General features: G+C 41.0%; 1 protein-coding gene across 1 annotated transcript; it reads right to left on the bottom strand.

Moving 5' to 3' along the window:
* Positions 1-6,907: 6,907 nt before the first annotated feature.
* Positions 6,908-15,453, bottom strand: RAG1 (recombination activating gene 1). The gene is made up of 2 exons (XM_006883765.1): positions 15,347-15,453; positions 6,908-10,122 (listed from the first exon to the last, which is right to left on the bottom strand). The coding sequence occupies exon 2, from the start codon at positions 10,106-10,108 to the stop codon at positions 6,986-6,988; it is 3,123 nt and encodes a 1,040-aa protein (XP_006883827.1). The 5' UTR covers positions 10,109-10,122; positions 15,347-15,453; the 3' UTR covers positions 6,908-6,985.
* Between the last annotated feature and the right edge of the window lie 233 nt (positions 15,454-15,686).

Here is a 15,686-nt window from a genome sequence, read left to right as displayed (position 1 = left end):
TGTCTCTGAAAACCCATTGGAGGATCAGCTATAAGTCAAGTTCTGACTCAAAAGCACACAACGACAACAACAGACAGCAATTAGAGCTCTGCTGGCCTAGTGGGTAAGTGCTGTGAACCCAAAGACACGCAGTCTAAATACACCAGCTGCTCCAGAGGAGAGAGATGAGCGGCATCCTCCAGTGCAATTTAAAGCTTCTGAAAACCTACTAAAGGGTCAGCTATGAGTCATTTCCAACTGGATGGCAGGTAACAACAGGCAATAGTAAGAGACTTAGTGATTACTGTATTGTTCATGTTAAGTGTCATCGAGTTGGCCATAACTCATAGCAACCCTAAGAACAAAAGATCTGAACCCTGTTTTATCCTGTGCCAGCATCACACTTCCTGACGCACAAGAGCCCATTGCAGCAGTAACCATATAAATTCACCTGGATGAGGGTCTTCCTTTCCTTTGCAGACCCTCCACACTTTACAGCATCATATCCTTCTCCAAGGAATAGTCCCTCCTAACAATATCCCCAAAATATGTGAGGTGAAGCCTCATCATTCTTGCCTCTAAAGAACACTCTGGCTACACCCTCTCCAAGACACATCTATTTTTTTCTCCTGGCTGTCCATGGGATGTTCAGCGCTCTTCTCCAATACCACAGCTTGAAGGCATCCATTCTTCTTCTGTCATCTTTATTCATTGTTCAGCTCTCAGATGTATTGCAAGTAACTGGAAATACTATGGCCTGAATCAAATACACTTTAGTCTCACACTGGCATCATTACTCCTCAAGAATTTGAAGAGGTCCCTAACCGCAGATTTTTTTCCAGTGCAATTCATCTTTTTATTTCCTGACTGCTAGTACCAAAGGTGTTAAGTGTGGATCCAAGCAAGATGAAGCTGTTGACACTTTCAATATCCTCTCCACCCATCATAATGCTGCCTATCGCCCTATCATTAATATCGCATGCAAGCAAAATACTGCTGAAGATCACTGAAAATGGCTAGAACAGTACATAAATAGGGAACTTCCAGAAGTTCAAGCAGGATTTAGAAGAGATCATGGCACCAGGGATATCATTGTTGATGTCAAATGGATTCTAGCTGAAAGGAAGGAATGCTCGAAGAATGTCTATCTGTACTTTATTGATGATGCAAAGGCATTTGACTGTATGGATCATGACAAGTGGTGGCTGACATTGAGAAGAATGGGAATCCCGGAGTACTTAATTGTGCTCCGTGGAGCCTATACCAGGACCAGGAGGCTGTTGTGCTAACAGAGCAGGGAGACACTGCATGTTTTAAAGTTGAGAAGGGAGTGTGTCAGGTTGTATTCTCTCTCCTTACCTATTCAGTCTGTATGCTGAACAAATTATCCAAGAAGCTGGACTCTATGAAGAGGAGTGTGGCATTAGGCTTGGAGGGAGAGTTATCAATAAACTCCACTATGCTAATGGTATAACTCTTCTTGTTTAAAGTGAGGAAGACTTGAAGCACTTGTTGCAGAAGATCAAGGAATGCAGCCTTCAGAATGGATTGCGCATCAATGTCTAGAAAACAAAGATTCTTAGCACTGAACCAATAGGCAGTGTCAAGATAGACAGAGTGATGATGATGAAGATGATGATGATGATGATTAGGAAAGTTGGCCCCTACCTCAATTTTGCCCTAACCCGTGCTACTCTAGACAAATCAAACCCTCTGAACAAAATTCTAAACAGATTAGTTTTTCTGGGTGATATGTTTATAACATCACCAGATTTTCCAAAATGTTAAAAACCACCAATTTAACAATTTTTCTTTTTTCAAAAGATTTACTATTTATCTCAAATATCCAGATTCAAATTGTCTTCTCTATGAACTTGGAGAAATGATGAAAGTTATACAAGTGTTCAGGTCTTTTTTTCATAGGGTCGCTATGAGTTGTCCACAACTTGATGGCACTTAACAACAACAACGACATAGAGAGAGCTCTGTTGGCCTAGAGGATAGAAAGTTATGCTGCCAAGCCAAACATGGGTGATTTTAATCTGCAGCCCTCAGCCTGGTTTTAACTGTTTCTGGTCAAACATTCTTCTAAGTGGTATAGCACTGGTCTGTCCATTTGCTGTACAGAAGTAACTTGTGGTTGCTGTGATGCTAAACACTGTGACACTAATGTGTCAAGGTGCATTGCCATGGGAAAGTCTGCTGTTAGGGACCTCTCCAAAGTACTGAAGAGCAATGGTGTCTCTCTGGAGACTAAGGTGTTTCTGATATAGGCCATGGTCTTCGCAATCGCCTGTTATGCATCAGAGAGTTGGACAATGACCAAGGAGGATAGAAGGAGAATTGATGCCTTTGAGCTGTGGTGCTGGAGAAGAGTACTGAGAATACCATGGACTGCTAGGAAAACAAGCAGATTTGTCCTGGAAAGGGTTAAACCGGATGGCTCCTTGGAGGCAAGGATTCTGAGGCTCCGTCTAACATACTTTGGACATGTTGTGAGGAGAGACCAGTCCTTAGAGAGGGACATCATGCTTGGGAGGGTGGAGGGACAGCGCAGGAGAGGAAGGCCGTCTATGAGGTGGATTGATTCAGTGACTGTGATAATTGGGACGGGAGTGTCAGAGACAGTGCGATTGGCACAGGACAGAGCGGTGTTTAGGGCTGTTGTACATAGGGTCGCTATGAGTCACAAGTGACTCGACGGCACATAACAACAACAACAACATGGTGAACAGTGTTTGGTGGAGCTCCCCAATCAAAACAAGCTTGGAAGCAGAAGTGGCATCCACTTCTGAAATAGCTTGTTTCCAGAAACTCTATGAACTTGGAGAAACAATGAACGTTATACATGTGTTCAGGTCTTTCATTCACAGGGTCACTATGAGTCATCTATAACTTGAGAGCACTTAACAGCACACGACAATACCAGGATAAATTTAATTTATCACTATTGTGTTGCTCTTCTTATAGAGATCACCTATCATATTGTCCTTTATTCCCAAGGTATCAAGTTAATTTTGTAATTCCCTTGTGGAAAAATTTAACTAGTACTTGTTATACTGAAAATAAGTCAGAACATCCACAACTTTCAAATCTTACAACTTTATTTCCGTTTTTAAGCATAAAATTGTTTACAATAACTATAATGTCTGTAAAGAGTAAAATTTTAAAATACAAAGATTAGTATTGAAAATTAATATTTTGTTACATTTCAGAACATTTAACAAGAAAACATAGATGTTTTGCATCCATTAAGTCCATTGCATCTTGTTATCTGAACTTTCCTTTAAAACAGCAGGAAAAAAAACCCCACCAAAAAATAGACTCTTAGAAGCCATTAAACCAACTGTAAGACTGTAAGAAAACAAAGTGAAGTGCAATACTATAAAAAGAAAAGCTCATAAAAATGAATTTTGAGGTATATTTATATAGATTAGCATAGTAAAAGGTTTTTTTTAAATAAAGTACAAAACATTCACTCTCCTTTAAAATCACTTAACATCAGAAGAGGAAAGTATCTCTTCTACAATAAGCTAACAGACACATACACACATTCCTGCAGTCAAAAACCACTCCGATCCAAATGACAATTGGAAGGCCCTCTATGAGGTGGATTGATTCAGTGACTGGGATAATTGGGATGGGAGTGTCAGAGACAGTGCGATTGGCACAGGACAGAGTGGAGTTTAGGGCTATTGTACATATAGGGTCGCTATGAGTCGCAGGCGACTCGACGGCACATAACAACAACAACAACCACCACCACTTGGGCTTCAGGATTCTGCCTGCTCTCTACTCAGAATTTGAATTATCTTTGATGTAATAGGAAACCCACACTCTCAACCCCTCCTCCAAAACAAACAAACAAACAAACAAAAACCCCAAAAAACACCTTCTTTATCTTCATCCATATCTTTTCATCTACATTTGGAAACAAATTGAGTCAAAACGAAATTCCATTTCACCTGGAAGGCAAAGACATCTTTTTCTCATGTTCTTGCTTCTCTGTGCATGTTTATTAATCCCCAGGTGCTTTTTGACCTCACACCAGCCATTCATCAATTTTCATCAGCCATTATCACCAGTCCCTGAAGCACACCTCAGTGAGCTGGCAGGAAAACTTGTAGAATCAGGTTTCACCGGCAGGCACTTGTGAAGCCCCAGTCTATACTTCAAAAATACAAACACACACACATACGCACCTATATATTTCTTTCAGGTTGTAAATTTCCCTGGAGTATGTGACTGCATTTACAATAGGCATTGTTAAAAATAAAATTCGAGAATAAAATCAGGAACTAGGATATTGCAATCCCAACAGTGAAGGCAAAAACAACCATAGGCAGCATTTCTCCGCAATGAGATCCTTAAAGCCAGGTGTTCTTAGGGTTCCTCAAAATGTGATCTGATTAAGGGCTTACTGAGAAGGTTGTGCTATAAATCACACTGTTAGTCACATGTATTCAAATGAGTTCCTACAAGGCTACAAAAGGGGAATTTAATATGGGAAACTGTTTACAGTGCTATCAATCGAGAAACAGAGTGGAAATGGGAGGAAATCGGCAAAGCAGCATGAGCTTAGTCCCGGGAGGAGGATGACTATATCAATTTAGTTGTTGATTAGCGCAGAGCCATGCTGTAAGGATTACACAGGATGCCGGGATAGGATAGTTTAGAAACCTGTTCCTTTCCAAAATGCAAAATTAAGAGGTTTCAAGAAGAAAGAAAAAATAGCATTCAAATACCATAAAATATATGGTTTAGTTAACCAATTTACAAATGTCTTTGATGTTCTATATACAAAAAAGCAAAGAAAATGCCCCCCTTTTTTTTTACTTTAATGGAAAATCCTGGGTTCAATCCCTGCAAAAGCATGGAATGCATATACCACTTCGAGTAATGTCACTGATGTATGTTTGACAACTAAATTACAAAGCTCTATCATATACTGTGTCTGAAAAGTGGCAATTATGGCCAATAAAATCAAAGAAAGAAAAAAACTAATTAACACTAACATATCATTATGACTCACTAGTACATAAAATCTCATGCCTGCTCTAAATTGGCAGCAACTGGCAAATCCCACAATTCCTAAGGATGCAGACAATAGTTTGCAAATAAGTGGAGCCATCAGAGTCACTGAGGCTCTTTGAAGCTTTAGCATTACTTTCTTAAATCAAAAGAGCCAAAATAAGTAAATGACTCGGAAATCTGTTCTCCTCTTCCCCACCGCAAATACCACTCAAAAACTCTGCAACTGCTTCAGTTTTTAACCATAGGGATAGTTGTGGATACTAAACAAATTCTAATTCCATTTGTGATCATAATAGGCGGGTGGGGAGAGAGAGTTTTGGAGAGAACATGGAATTTGGAGATTAAAGACCTGAGTTCAAATTCCAAGACAGGCATTAATTATCCCTATAAATTGGGGCAAATCAATTGAACCGTCATCAAATGGGGATAATAACAGTGCTTGCCTTAAAGAGTTGTTTTGTAGGGAGATGAGGCAAAATGAGTGTCTAAACATTCCAAAAGTGATAAAAACTTTAAAAATCAACAAAGCCAACCTGCATAACTGTGTTGCCTTCCCGCCATACACTGAAGTATGCTATCTAAGGCAAGCAGGTGGGAAAGCACAGCCATAATGCTGTCAATATTTGAACACAATGAAAGTGAACTGACCAATATTGTAGTTGTTATATGCAATCAAGTCCACTACAGACTCAAAGCGACCCTGTGAACAATCGCTCTGAACCTTGCTCTATCCTGAGTCAACCGCACCATCTTCAGCACATCTGATGTCATTGACACAATGACTGTGTTAATCTATCTTGACGAATGTCTTCCTCTCTTGTGTTGACTTTTTACCTTTCCAAGCATGGTGACTACTATAGAAAAAAGAATGCATTGCAGAGGGAAGCACTAGCTACATTTAGGACTTAAGGAATACAGAATTGAGTGCATATTTTTAACGTATAGAGAAAAATTTGGCAGAAAATTTTCAACAAGACAGCAAATCTGTCTTTTCATAGTGAGCAAACCTGGATCTTAAAGACCTCTGTGGCCTTGGGATTGTATGGAAAAGCATTTGGAGACTCTAAAAAAATTTAAAAATCTGAAATGCTACATGGCAACTGAAAACTAAGTTAGTATGTGCTACCAGAAGATTGAGGAACTAACTGAGGTGAACAATTGTGTCTTTTGGATTTCACTGTCGAGCAATTATGTGGCTCTCCAGGTCACAACAAAGACATCATGTAAGCCTGGAAAATGGCTTATCCTCAAAAACATTTTCTAGAGAAAGGATATTTCTGTATGTACACTCCAAATAGGGAAATACATTAAGAGCAACTAATAAAGTTTGACATGCTATCCAAATATAATATTGAAGATATCTGGAAAGAGTTTTTGAATCTTGTAAGACAAGCCAAGATATATGGAATTTATAAAATAAGCAATTCTAGAAAAATGAAATAAGGCAATAAGAAAATATGCATTACATCTCAACACAAAATATAACAAATGGAGGGAGGAGACCACAGAATGGATACCCCTCCCTGGCCTGACTGCCCGCCATCTTTGACAGCCTCGGCTTTGATTTTCTTGCCTCTCAGTCACCTGCACAAATCTTTGCCCCACTATGGTCTCCTGCAGGTACTCCCACTTCCAGTTATTGAGCTTTTACATAACTGATTTCACCTGTTGCTTCTCTGAACTCACTAAATGGTTCAAGAAATTAGCTCATCGGTTCCCGGTTTCTAACACAACTTAAGCATCTCACACCTCTCACTCACCAGATACCTCTTGGGCTGCAAACCACCACATGCCATAAAGAAGGGTGCAAGAACACGCCTTCAGTGCAACCCCCACACACTATAAAGAAGGGTGCAGGGACAAGCCTTCAGTGCAACCCCCACATGCTATAAAGAAGGGTGCAAGGCTAAGCCTTCAGTGCAACCCAGAAGAGAACTCATTTGCAAAACCAGCTCATAAGACGTTGCCTTGCTCAAAATTCCATCGAATCCTGACTCTCCATGGAGTCCTCTGGACCCACTGGGTCATATAAGCTTGCCTGTGGGCTTATAGTATTTTTTAATGCATTATGAGCATTCATGAACTTCTGAAGGTATTTGGAGGTGTACAACCAGTGGTGTTTCAGGACGTCTTCCATCTCGTAGCACTTGGACTGTCTGGCATTCATTTTCCGGAAGCGTCTAAATAGTTTGTTGCCAGATTCATTTCCTTCACTTGCCCAAGCTCCAATGGACCCATCCCTTTCGATAATTTCGGGGACATGTGCCAGGGTCTTATGAAAATAATTGGTTATTTTGCCCTCATATCTGTACTTGAACTTGGTAGAGAGTAGCTCAGCAAATCGCTGTGAGTTGAAGCTGTACTGGCACAGGGAGTCTGGGCACTCTTTAGCAGGGCATGATGAACGCCACACCGGTTTCATCTTCAGGTAAAGGTCCATCAGCTCCCGGAGAGCTTCGTGTCTCTCCTCAGAGGGAATTAATTCACATACTGCTTCCACTGTCTCTTTGGTCATAAGCTTCCGGGCAAAGTTGCCGTTCATCCTCATGATTGGTTTCAGGTTCATCCTCTTTCGGAGATGTTTGTCTAAGGTGGCCTGCCATCTTTTCCTTTCCTCTTTGGAAGCATTGGGATTCTTATACACTTCACCAATCTCTAGCTGGAAAATCTTGTAGAACTCAGCCGCATTGCCAATATCACAGTGGAGGGCATCTATGGAAGGAACTGTCTCAATAAAAGGCTTGGCCGAGACTCCTTTGACCCGATCCCGCAGCTCTTCCACTGACTCATGGAAAGGGTTGGAACGCCAGACCTCATAGCGTTCCAGGTTCTCAGCGTGGCTTCTGGTGATGGAGTGGAGGACGAGATTTTGGGAGGCTTCCAGGCGGGTGGCGTCACAGAGGGTACAAATGTAGACTGAGCCAGAAGCTTCAAGGCCCTCCACTTCCCGGACAAGTTTCTCATCATATCCAGTGCCCCTGAAGATGAACTTGAAAGTTCTGAGGACACCGCCCATCTCTAGCATTAACTCACTGCTCTTCATGGCCTCCCTCTCTGCAATGAGAGGGCTCAGGATCGCCGTCAGGGTCTCATGGTCGGACTCATCTGCCAGCATGAGGCACAGTGGCTTGCAACACAGCTCAGAATTCGGTTTGGCTTCCTCAAACACCTTCACATTCTGTGAGCCGTGCGCTATAGTGATATTCATGATTGTGAAAGAAAAACGAACTGCCTTTTCTGGAACAACTGGTCCATTCCCGTGTTTCTCACTCACATCTCCCATTCCATCACAAGATTCTTTCACCACCACGGTGAAGGGGCCATGCAGGTAGTCGTCAAGGTCTTGGGATTTCATGCCTTCCAAGATGTCTTCTTCCATGTCCATGAGAGCAGACACCAAAGCTGAGTCATAGCGGAACCTCTTTGCAATAGTGTCCACCGGATAGTCATCCACGGAGGAAGTCAGTCCAGACAGCCCATCAATAATGCCGACATCAGTTCTGGAAGATACGTTCTTCAGAGGTGGCTGCCACTCAAAGGGGTGGTAACCCGGCAGCAGGACTTTCTCAGCATTCCGAAGAGCGTGCAAAGGCTGAAAAATCTGCCTCCCTGTGATGGCTTTCACAGTCCTGTACATCTTGTGGTACTGGCTGCAGCTGAGAAAGGTGTTGACACGGATGGCCAAGCAGACAGCTGGCTGCAGGCCAGAACCTCGGCCCTGCATGATGGCCTCCAGCTCATCAGCTTGTCTATGCTCGTTCCTCGCCCTCAATGCCAGCAGAAACAAGGTCAGACACACGGACTTCACATCTCCACCTTCTTCTTTGTCAGCAAAAGCCTTGACTTGCATTTTGAGCTCCCTGAGACGGTGCTTCTGTGCTCTCCGAGTCAGGGACAGGAGATGCTGGCGGGGCCGGCCCCCCTTGTTAATATGCACAAAAGTCTCTTTCGATTCTTTGTGGCTTGAGACGTGGTGATTATATTTTTCCAGGCTGACCTCCTCTTTGCACTCACTTGCAGGGCATTTCACCATCAAGGAGTTTAAGATGCTCAGAAAGGACTTCACCGGGCTCTCCAGATCAGTAGGGAAGCAGGGATATTGGCAGGAGGGGCAGTAGCTGCCCATGACTTTGAGGCACCTGAGAATGCAGATCCTGCAAAACACATGCTTACAGCTAGTCTCCACAGGATCGGCCAGAATGTGCTCACAAATCCGACAGGAGATAGACTTCACAAAGTGCACAGGATAGTCCACCACAAGGAGCTTGGGGCTGAGGTGGATCTTACTGCAGTTGGCAATCTTCTTCATGACTTCCTTATTGCTGACCTTGGCCCGAGCCCTTCTCCTGAACTTGCAGGCCTGTTTCCTGCGCTCAGCCACAGTTTTGAGTTTTTTGCTGAGCTGTAGATTTAGCTGATGACGCTTTCTCTTCAGGCCCCGACGGGCAGCCTGGCAGACATCACAGGACGGGGAGTGGGGGTACCACTCCATGGCTACCTTCCTGGGGAACTGAACCTCACATGGGGCACGGCCAACCTTCCTATACATGATGCTCCAGCATTTGTGGCAGAACTCAGTGGGGTGGATGGAGTCAACATCCGCTTTCACATCGATCCGGAAAACCTTGACAATGAGGTCTGGCCATGAAGTGACTCTCTTCTCCTTTTTTCTCAAAAGGCCTTGGGTTTTACCATCCACAGGCCCATGGACTGGGTAGCTCCTATTGTGCACATCACTTTTGAAAGAACTTCCACAGATGCGGCAGAGATGGCGAAGGTTGGCTTGGTGACTTGTTTTCTCTCTCGCTTTTCTATTGCCACAGGATAGCTTCAAAAACTTGGAGTGAGGCTTTAATGCCGGTTGAGTCACGGCTGGCTTCTGGCCACCAGCCTTGTCTGGAACTGCAGGAGATTGCTCCAGGCAGGGTCTCCCCTCTGAGGATTCTTTCTTTTCCGTTTGAGCTTCTTCAGATGTCTTTTCAAAGGATCTCACCCTGAAGAGTTTAAATTTCCATTCTGAAAATTTAATGTATGGGTGTTGGATTTCCTCTGGTGCAGAATTGAGTCCCAGGCTGGGTGACACAGAGACAGCCATGCTGGCCAAGGTATCTGGAAATAATGAAAAGAAGTCAGATTAGGGGGAAACGCAGAGAAGGTACGAGAAGGAAATTTTTTTTGTCTTTGAAATTTATTTCCCACTGACACATTTTAGAAGCAACAAGAATGAAAATACTTAATACTTCATCCATTAATTCAACCAAAATGTTGCTTATTAGACTCTCTGTTTTAAGGTACTATTTAGGTACTGACTGGACAGCAGAAAATAGCCCTTTCTTGTCCTTACAGAGCTTATAGTCATTTATACTTTGAATCACAGTGATAATGACTCTTAATACAAGTTGAAGTGTATATGTGGGGGGAGGGGGATATACTTTCCTTAAGATCTCTGGCAATTAAATCTTTAAGGAAAGCTAGTCTTTATCTCCCTAGGGTTTCTATTACACATGAGGTACTCAATATTTATTTGATATGTAAATCGATGGATGGCTAGGTTGGCCAGTAAAACCCAAACCGGGCCTATTTTTCTATACTGTATTAGCCTCCTTGCAATAGCTGGACAAATTTTTCCCAGCTTCTTTTACAGCCGTCTTCTGGGAGATTAGTTATTTGTTTCTTCCAAATGAGTCAGAAAAGGCATGATAAAGCAACAGACCCGAAGAAACTAATTACTCAATACTTCAAAGGATGAAGTGAATGTTGAGCTTTATGAATGCAAACTAATAATAAGTATCATGGACACTAATTATGCTTACACTTTTAATTAGCGGATGCTGCTGTGAATTGTAACACCATGTCTACATTTTGAACAACACAGAATGCTGGAAACCTGCAGCAAACCATGATGATATATAAACCAAGCTTCTGAAGGATTTTCAAGAGGGAAAATGAAAGTGCTTTCAGATGAAACTTGCACAGATCATCCTCAAGGTCACTACCGGTCCATGGCTACTAGCTCTGTCATTTTAATAGGTGGTGGGAGAAATATCTTTCTTCTGGTAAAATACGACATCATACAGCATCATCACTAAAGCTCTGTTAATGATGATAACTTTAATGATGATAATGATATACGACATCATCATTAAAGTTAAGGCATTATATCTCCCTGAGTCCCTGAAGAATTACAAATGCCTCTATTAAAAAATATATAGCATCACCAATCAGTTACTGTCCAAATTCAAATTTGTTGATTAGATTGCTTTTCAATTCAACTGCTATAGCCTATCTTTAAAGCCTCTTCATCCTGACATCAATATTAATTTTTTTTAAAAACCCAAAAAAGTCTAAAAATACTATTTAACTGATATATAGATCCAGTTAGCTCAATCTTCCCCAAATCGTTCACGTAATAACTAAACTAACTAGCATCTGTGTTTCCATTTCTAATCTGTGTTCCTCAAATTTTCCTAGGTAAATCTTTTGACCCACCAATTATGTCATCTATCATCTCCTCTTCCAGTTAATTTGCTAACCAAGTCAATTTGAGTTTTGCTGTGTTTTTATACTGGAGAAGACACATCCTTGGATAAACACATCTGCAAGTAGAAAGAGTAATGTCAAAGTTAATCCTGACCCCTGCTAACAATATTTCTCACTAAGTGGTCTCTTTATACTACTTACTGTTGTAATTTTGATGCCTCCTTTTCAGAAATTGATGCAAATATCTCAACGACAGTCAAACAAGGACCTTGAAGTTGTTTCTAGTTCAAGCACATTTCTTAAACCTATTCTATGTTATCAGGCAATGGAAATGTCTATCTGCATCTCTCTTTTCGTGTTGCATTGACTTCATCCTTAAATGCCTTTTTCATTCATTTACCCTTCACTGCCAGCCTTGTTCTAAGGCATTGGTTTTCTGACACTTCAAGATAATACTTTGAGAACCTGTATAAAGCTACCTGATCATCTCTGGGGCTAATCAGATGAAATACTGAATTTAAGGCATTGAAAGAGTCAGCCAGAACTGAAGTTAGAACTATCTCCTCTCCTACCTACTGCCCCCTACTGGTTGAGTTAAAGTGTAGCTCCTGAAGTTCCTGAGGAATTGCAAACACCTCTATAGAAAGAATGCCATTTCAAGCAGTTCTTTATTAGCCATTAACACTCAAATTAAAAATTACTTACTAGATTTTTTCAATTTAACTGACAGAAGTTCATTCAAACTAGAATCAAGATACATAGAAGGGAAGTGGTGGTGGTGTTAATTTTTAAAGCACATGAAGGAATACACATTAAGATTCTGATGGAAGTAAGGGACTTTTATATTTAAGTCATTGCCTAAATTAACCTATATTAATTCTAGGTTATCAGCACAACTCTTTATAGACTATGTCACCAGAGCTCCCCAACTTGTAACTTGCATTACTTTTGAAAAAAATAACATTTTTAAGAATCATAATTATAAAATAACATTTTAAACCCAGCAGATTAGCAAAGATTAAAAGTGGTTGAAACGACTTAGCATAAATAAAGTTAACTAGTTAATTAAGGAAGCAGCGTATATTGGTATAATCATTTAAATGAACAATTCAGGGAAATTGTAAATATGTTTTCTCTCAAAACTGTGGATATGAATTCTCTCAAAATTTTATATATGTATTTTCCTTGGTGCTATATATCTGCTTTTAGGAAGTTATTTTACATCTCCATTGGTACACAGACATATTTCTTTAGAAAGAGAAAAAGAGATATTTTATTTTTAAAAATATTATAACTTTGAAAACTATAAAACAACATAATCATCATCAGAAGGTCATTAGTAAATGGGAAACCACAAGAAATGTAAAATTTCTATATGTTTTGTTTTCTGTATGTAGTGATTCATTTGTGCAATTTCTATAACACACTGGTGATACAGAAAGATGCTCACGTTAAAAAGCAGAAAACAGAACAGTAGCAAAATGTAGTAGGCCCACGTGTATGCAAATATGTCCATATTTGTATGTTCTTGAAAGTACGGACATTCTGGAAGACTATATGATAAAATCTTACCTGCATGTAATTTCTGGACAATAGACTAGGTATTGGCCTATTTTCATTTTATTCATTTTTATATCATTTTATTTTTTTACAATAAATACATTATTGCATAACATTTTGTCATAGTTCATTTTGGACATCTTAACAATGCAATTTATAGGTACCTGTAGTCACTTTTCTACGTTTCTTCCAAAAGTTCCCTCAGAAAACTTTAAGACTTGATTAAGTCTCACATTTCACCCTCAGTCTTGGTTTTCTTATCCCTTCTGGTAAACACATAGAAAGAAGACTAAAAACGAACATGTTTTAGTTTAGACAGCATGAAAGGAGCCCTGGCAGCTTGTGATTAAGTGCTTGGCTGTTAACCAAAAGGTCAGTGGTTTGAACCCAGTAGTGGCTCTGTAAGAGAACAGTGGAGCTGTCTGTTTTCATAAACATCTCAGCTTTGGCAATCCAGGCGGCCTGCCCTACACTTTAAAATGACTAGATGGCAGTAAGCGCTGTGTAGGCAACATGAAGTCGGGATTATGAAAGAGAGCTCTTGTAGTCATTGCTAAGGCATCCAGAAATTTTGCAAATGCTTGTTCTTCCCTCTTCTATCAAAAGGTCTCAGAAATAGAAATAGACCTGTCTCAGAATCTTAAAACAGGCTTGGGGTAGATGCTAGCTTAATGCTATTCCCATGAGACATCTCATAATTTATCATCTTTGTCATCACAGATTCATGTTGACAATCCAGTCTTGGGCAGCTTGCACTAGCCCAGAGTTTGTGTGGCTAATGCTGTCATTAACACTTCCAGGAGGTTGGGTCACAAAGAGACCTCCGCCCTGCTCTCCATTCTCATTCCAGCTCTTGGTCTGAAAAAAATAATATAGCCCACTGACAATCTCCCCGGATCATCTTCAAAGTGGTTTATTTCCCAGTGAACATTACCTGGAAATGTGCCCAGTCTGGAATATTGTGCCCAGATATGAGCCCTCAACTTTGTTTGTCTACTTATTCATACATTCCCCAAGCACTATTTATTGTGTACTACTAGCTAAACACCATGCATTAAAGCCTTTTTTCTAAGTCTTGAGTCCCATAATATGATCCCCATAACCTTGCCCTGCTTCCAGACAACTCTTTGCTTGTACCATCTCAGAAACCCTCACAACTCTTGTTCAGGACGCTTGACTCAGAAACACGACCTCAAAGCAGGGGGCAAGTCCCTAAATCAAAATCTAACCAAATTGCTGGGAAATTTATGTTCAAATCATTCCATTTCAGAGACACAGATTCTGTTTGCCTGGGATGGAATCCAGAAATTGGTATTTTACAACGAGCATCCCAGTCAGTTATCCTGAAAGATCCACAGGTCACACTTTAAAAATTACTGGACTTCTACTTAGTCCAATCTAGACCAGAACATTCCTGGCAGGACTTGGCAATCCCTGGAAATAAAAGACTTTTCTTCCCACCCTAGAATTTGTTAGCTCCTGATTCTTTTCCTGACTTGGACTACACGTAATTTCTCTCCGGGAGTCTTACCCTCTCTTTCTGCTGACTCACCTGCTTATTCACTCAAGAAGAACTTTGTTTGACATTGTTGTAAACACAGGGAGCTCTGGTGGCCTAGTGGTAAGAAGCTGTGCTGCAATCCCAAAGTTTCAGATCTACCAATTGCCCTGCAGAAGGATGGACAATCTCTTACCCTGTGTTTATAGCCACTGAAAACGAGCTGGAGGGCCAGCTGTGAATGGGTTCTGACTCACCAGCATGCAACAACAACAACTTGTTGTAAATCTACAGATGACACACTATTTGTTCATTTCACTTCCTTCACGCCTACAATTCAATGACACCGATTACATTAATTACTTTGTGGAAGCATCACCCGTATCTTCTGCCAAATTCAAAGCAGCTCTCCCTTTAGTGAATATAATTAATGCCACCAAATTTCCTCTGTGAAAAGAAATGTTGAGATGACAAATATTTACATGCAAGCATCACAGTTTTAAAATTTTTTCAACAGAAGTGGAAAATTTTTAAAGAGAAACACTCCTTAAACTCTTCCTATCCCTGGCCTTCATTTGTGATGAATTGGATATTTTGCATTTTCTCTTTAAGCCTTCATTGTCTTCTTGCTTGGTTCCTATTTTCAAACAGTAGAAAAGCCAGAGTGATGTCAGCATTCCTTACTCCCTCCCCTCGCCCCTTGCAAAGAAAAACAAAAAGTCCAAGTGTTTCTGATTAGAAACAGAAAAATGTAATCAACATTGTGGCTCAAGGCGTGAAAAGTACGAGTGTTACCTTGCTCAGCAGGCTGCCTGGTCAACTTGTTAGGATGTCTGTAATTCAGTTGATATTACTAGATACCAAGCAGAACTCAAAGGGTCTTTCTCTCCCTCCTTGTTCTCACGTCCTTCAGAGCGGACTCCAGTGTTACTTATCAGTCTCCTTCTCAACCCCACCACTACCAGAGAACTAACCACAAATCATGGCAGCCAATCAGAGGCCAGGAGCCCCAGCTCCAGCTGGCACCTGGCACTTCAGGAAGCTGAAGGGGGTGGGGGTGGTCCTGAATGTAGAACAATACAAGGTAGGTGTGCTGCAGCATCGCCAAAGCGGCCTGTTAACTCCCCAAGATGTC

This window comes from Elephantulus edwardii, unplaced genomic scaffold, assembly GCF_000299155.1.
Source record: "Elephantulus edwardii isolate Elephantulus edwardi_28Jun2011 unplaced genomic scaffold, EleEdw1.0 scaffold00029, whole genome shotgun sequence".
NCBI lineage: Eukaryota > Metazoa > Chordata > Mammalia > Macroscelidea > Macroscelididae > Elephantulus > Elephantulus edwardii.
This window is presented reverse-complemented; position numbering and strand designations above follow the sequence as displayed.

What these genes read in the sequence shown, in the direction of transcription:
- RAG1 (XM_006883765.1), bottom strand. Translation starts at nt 10,108, where the DNA reads ATGGCTGTCTCTGTGTCACCCAGCCTGGGACTCAATTCTGCACCAGAG.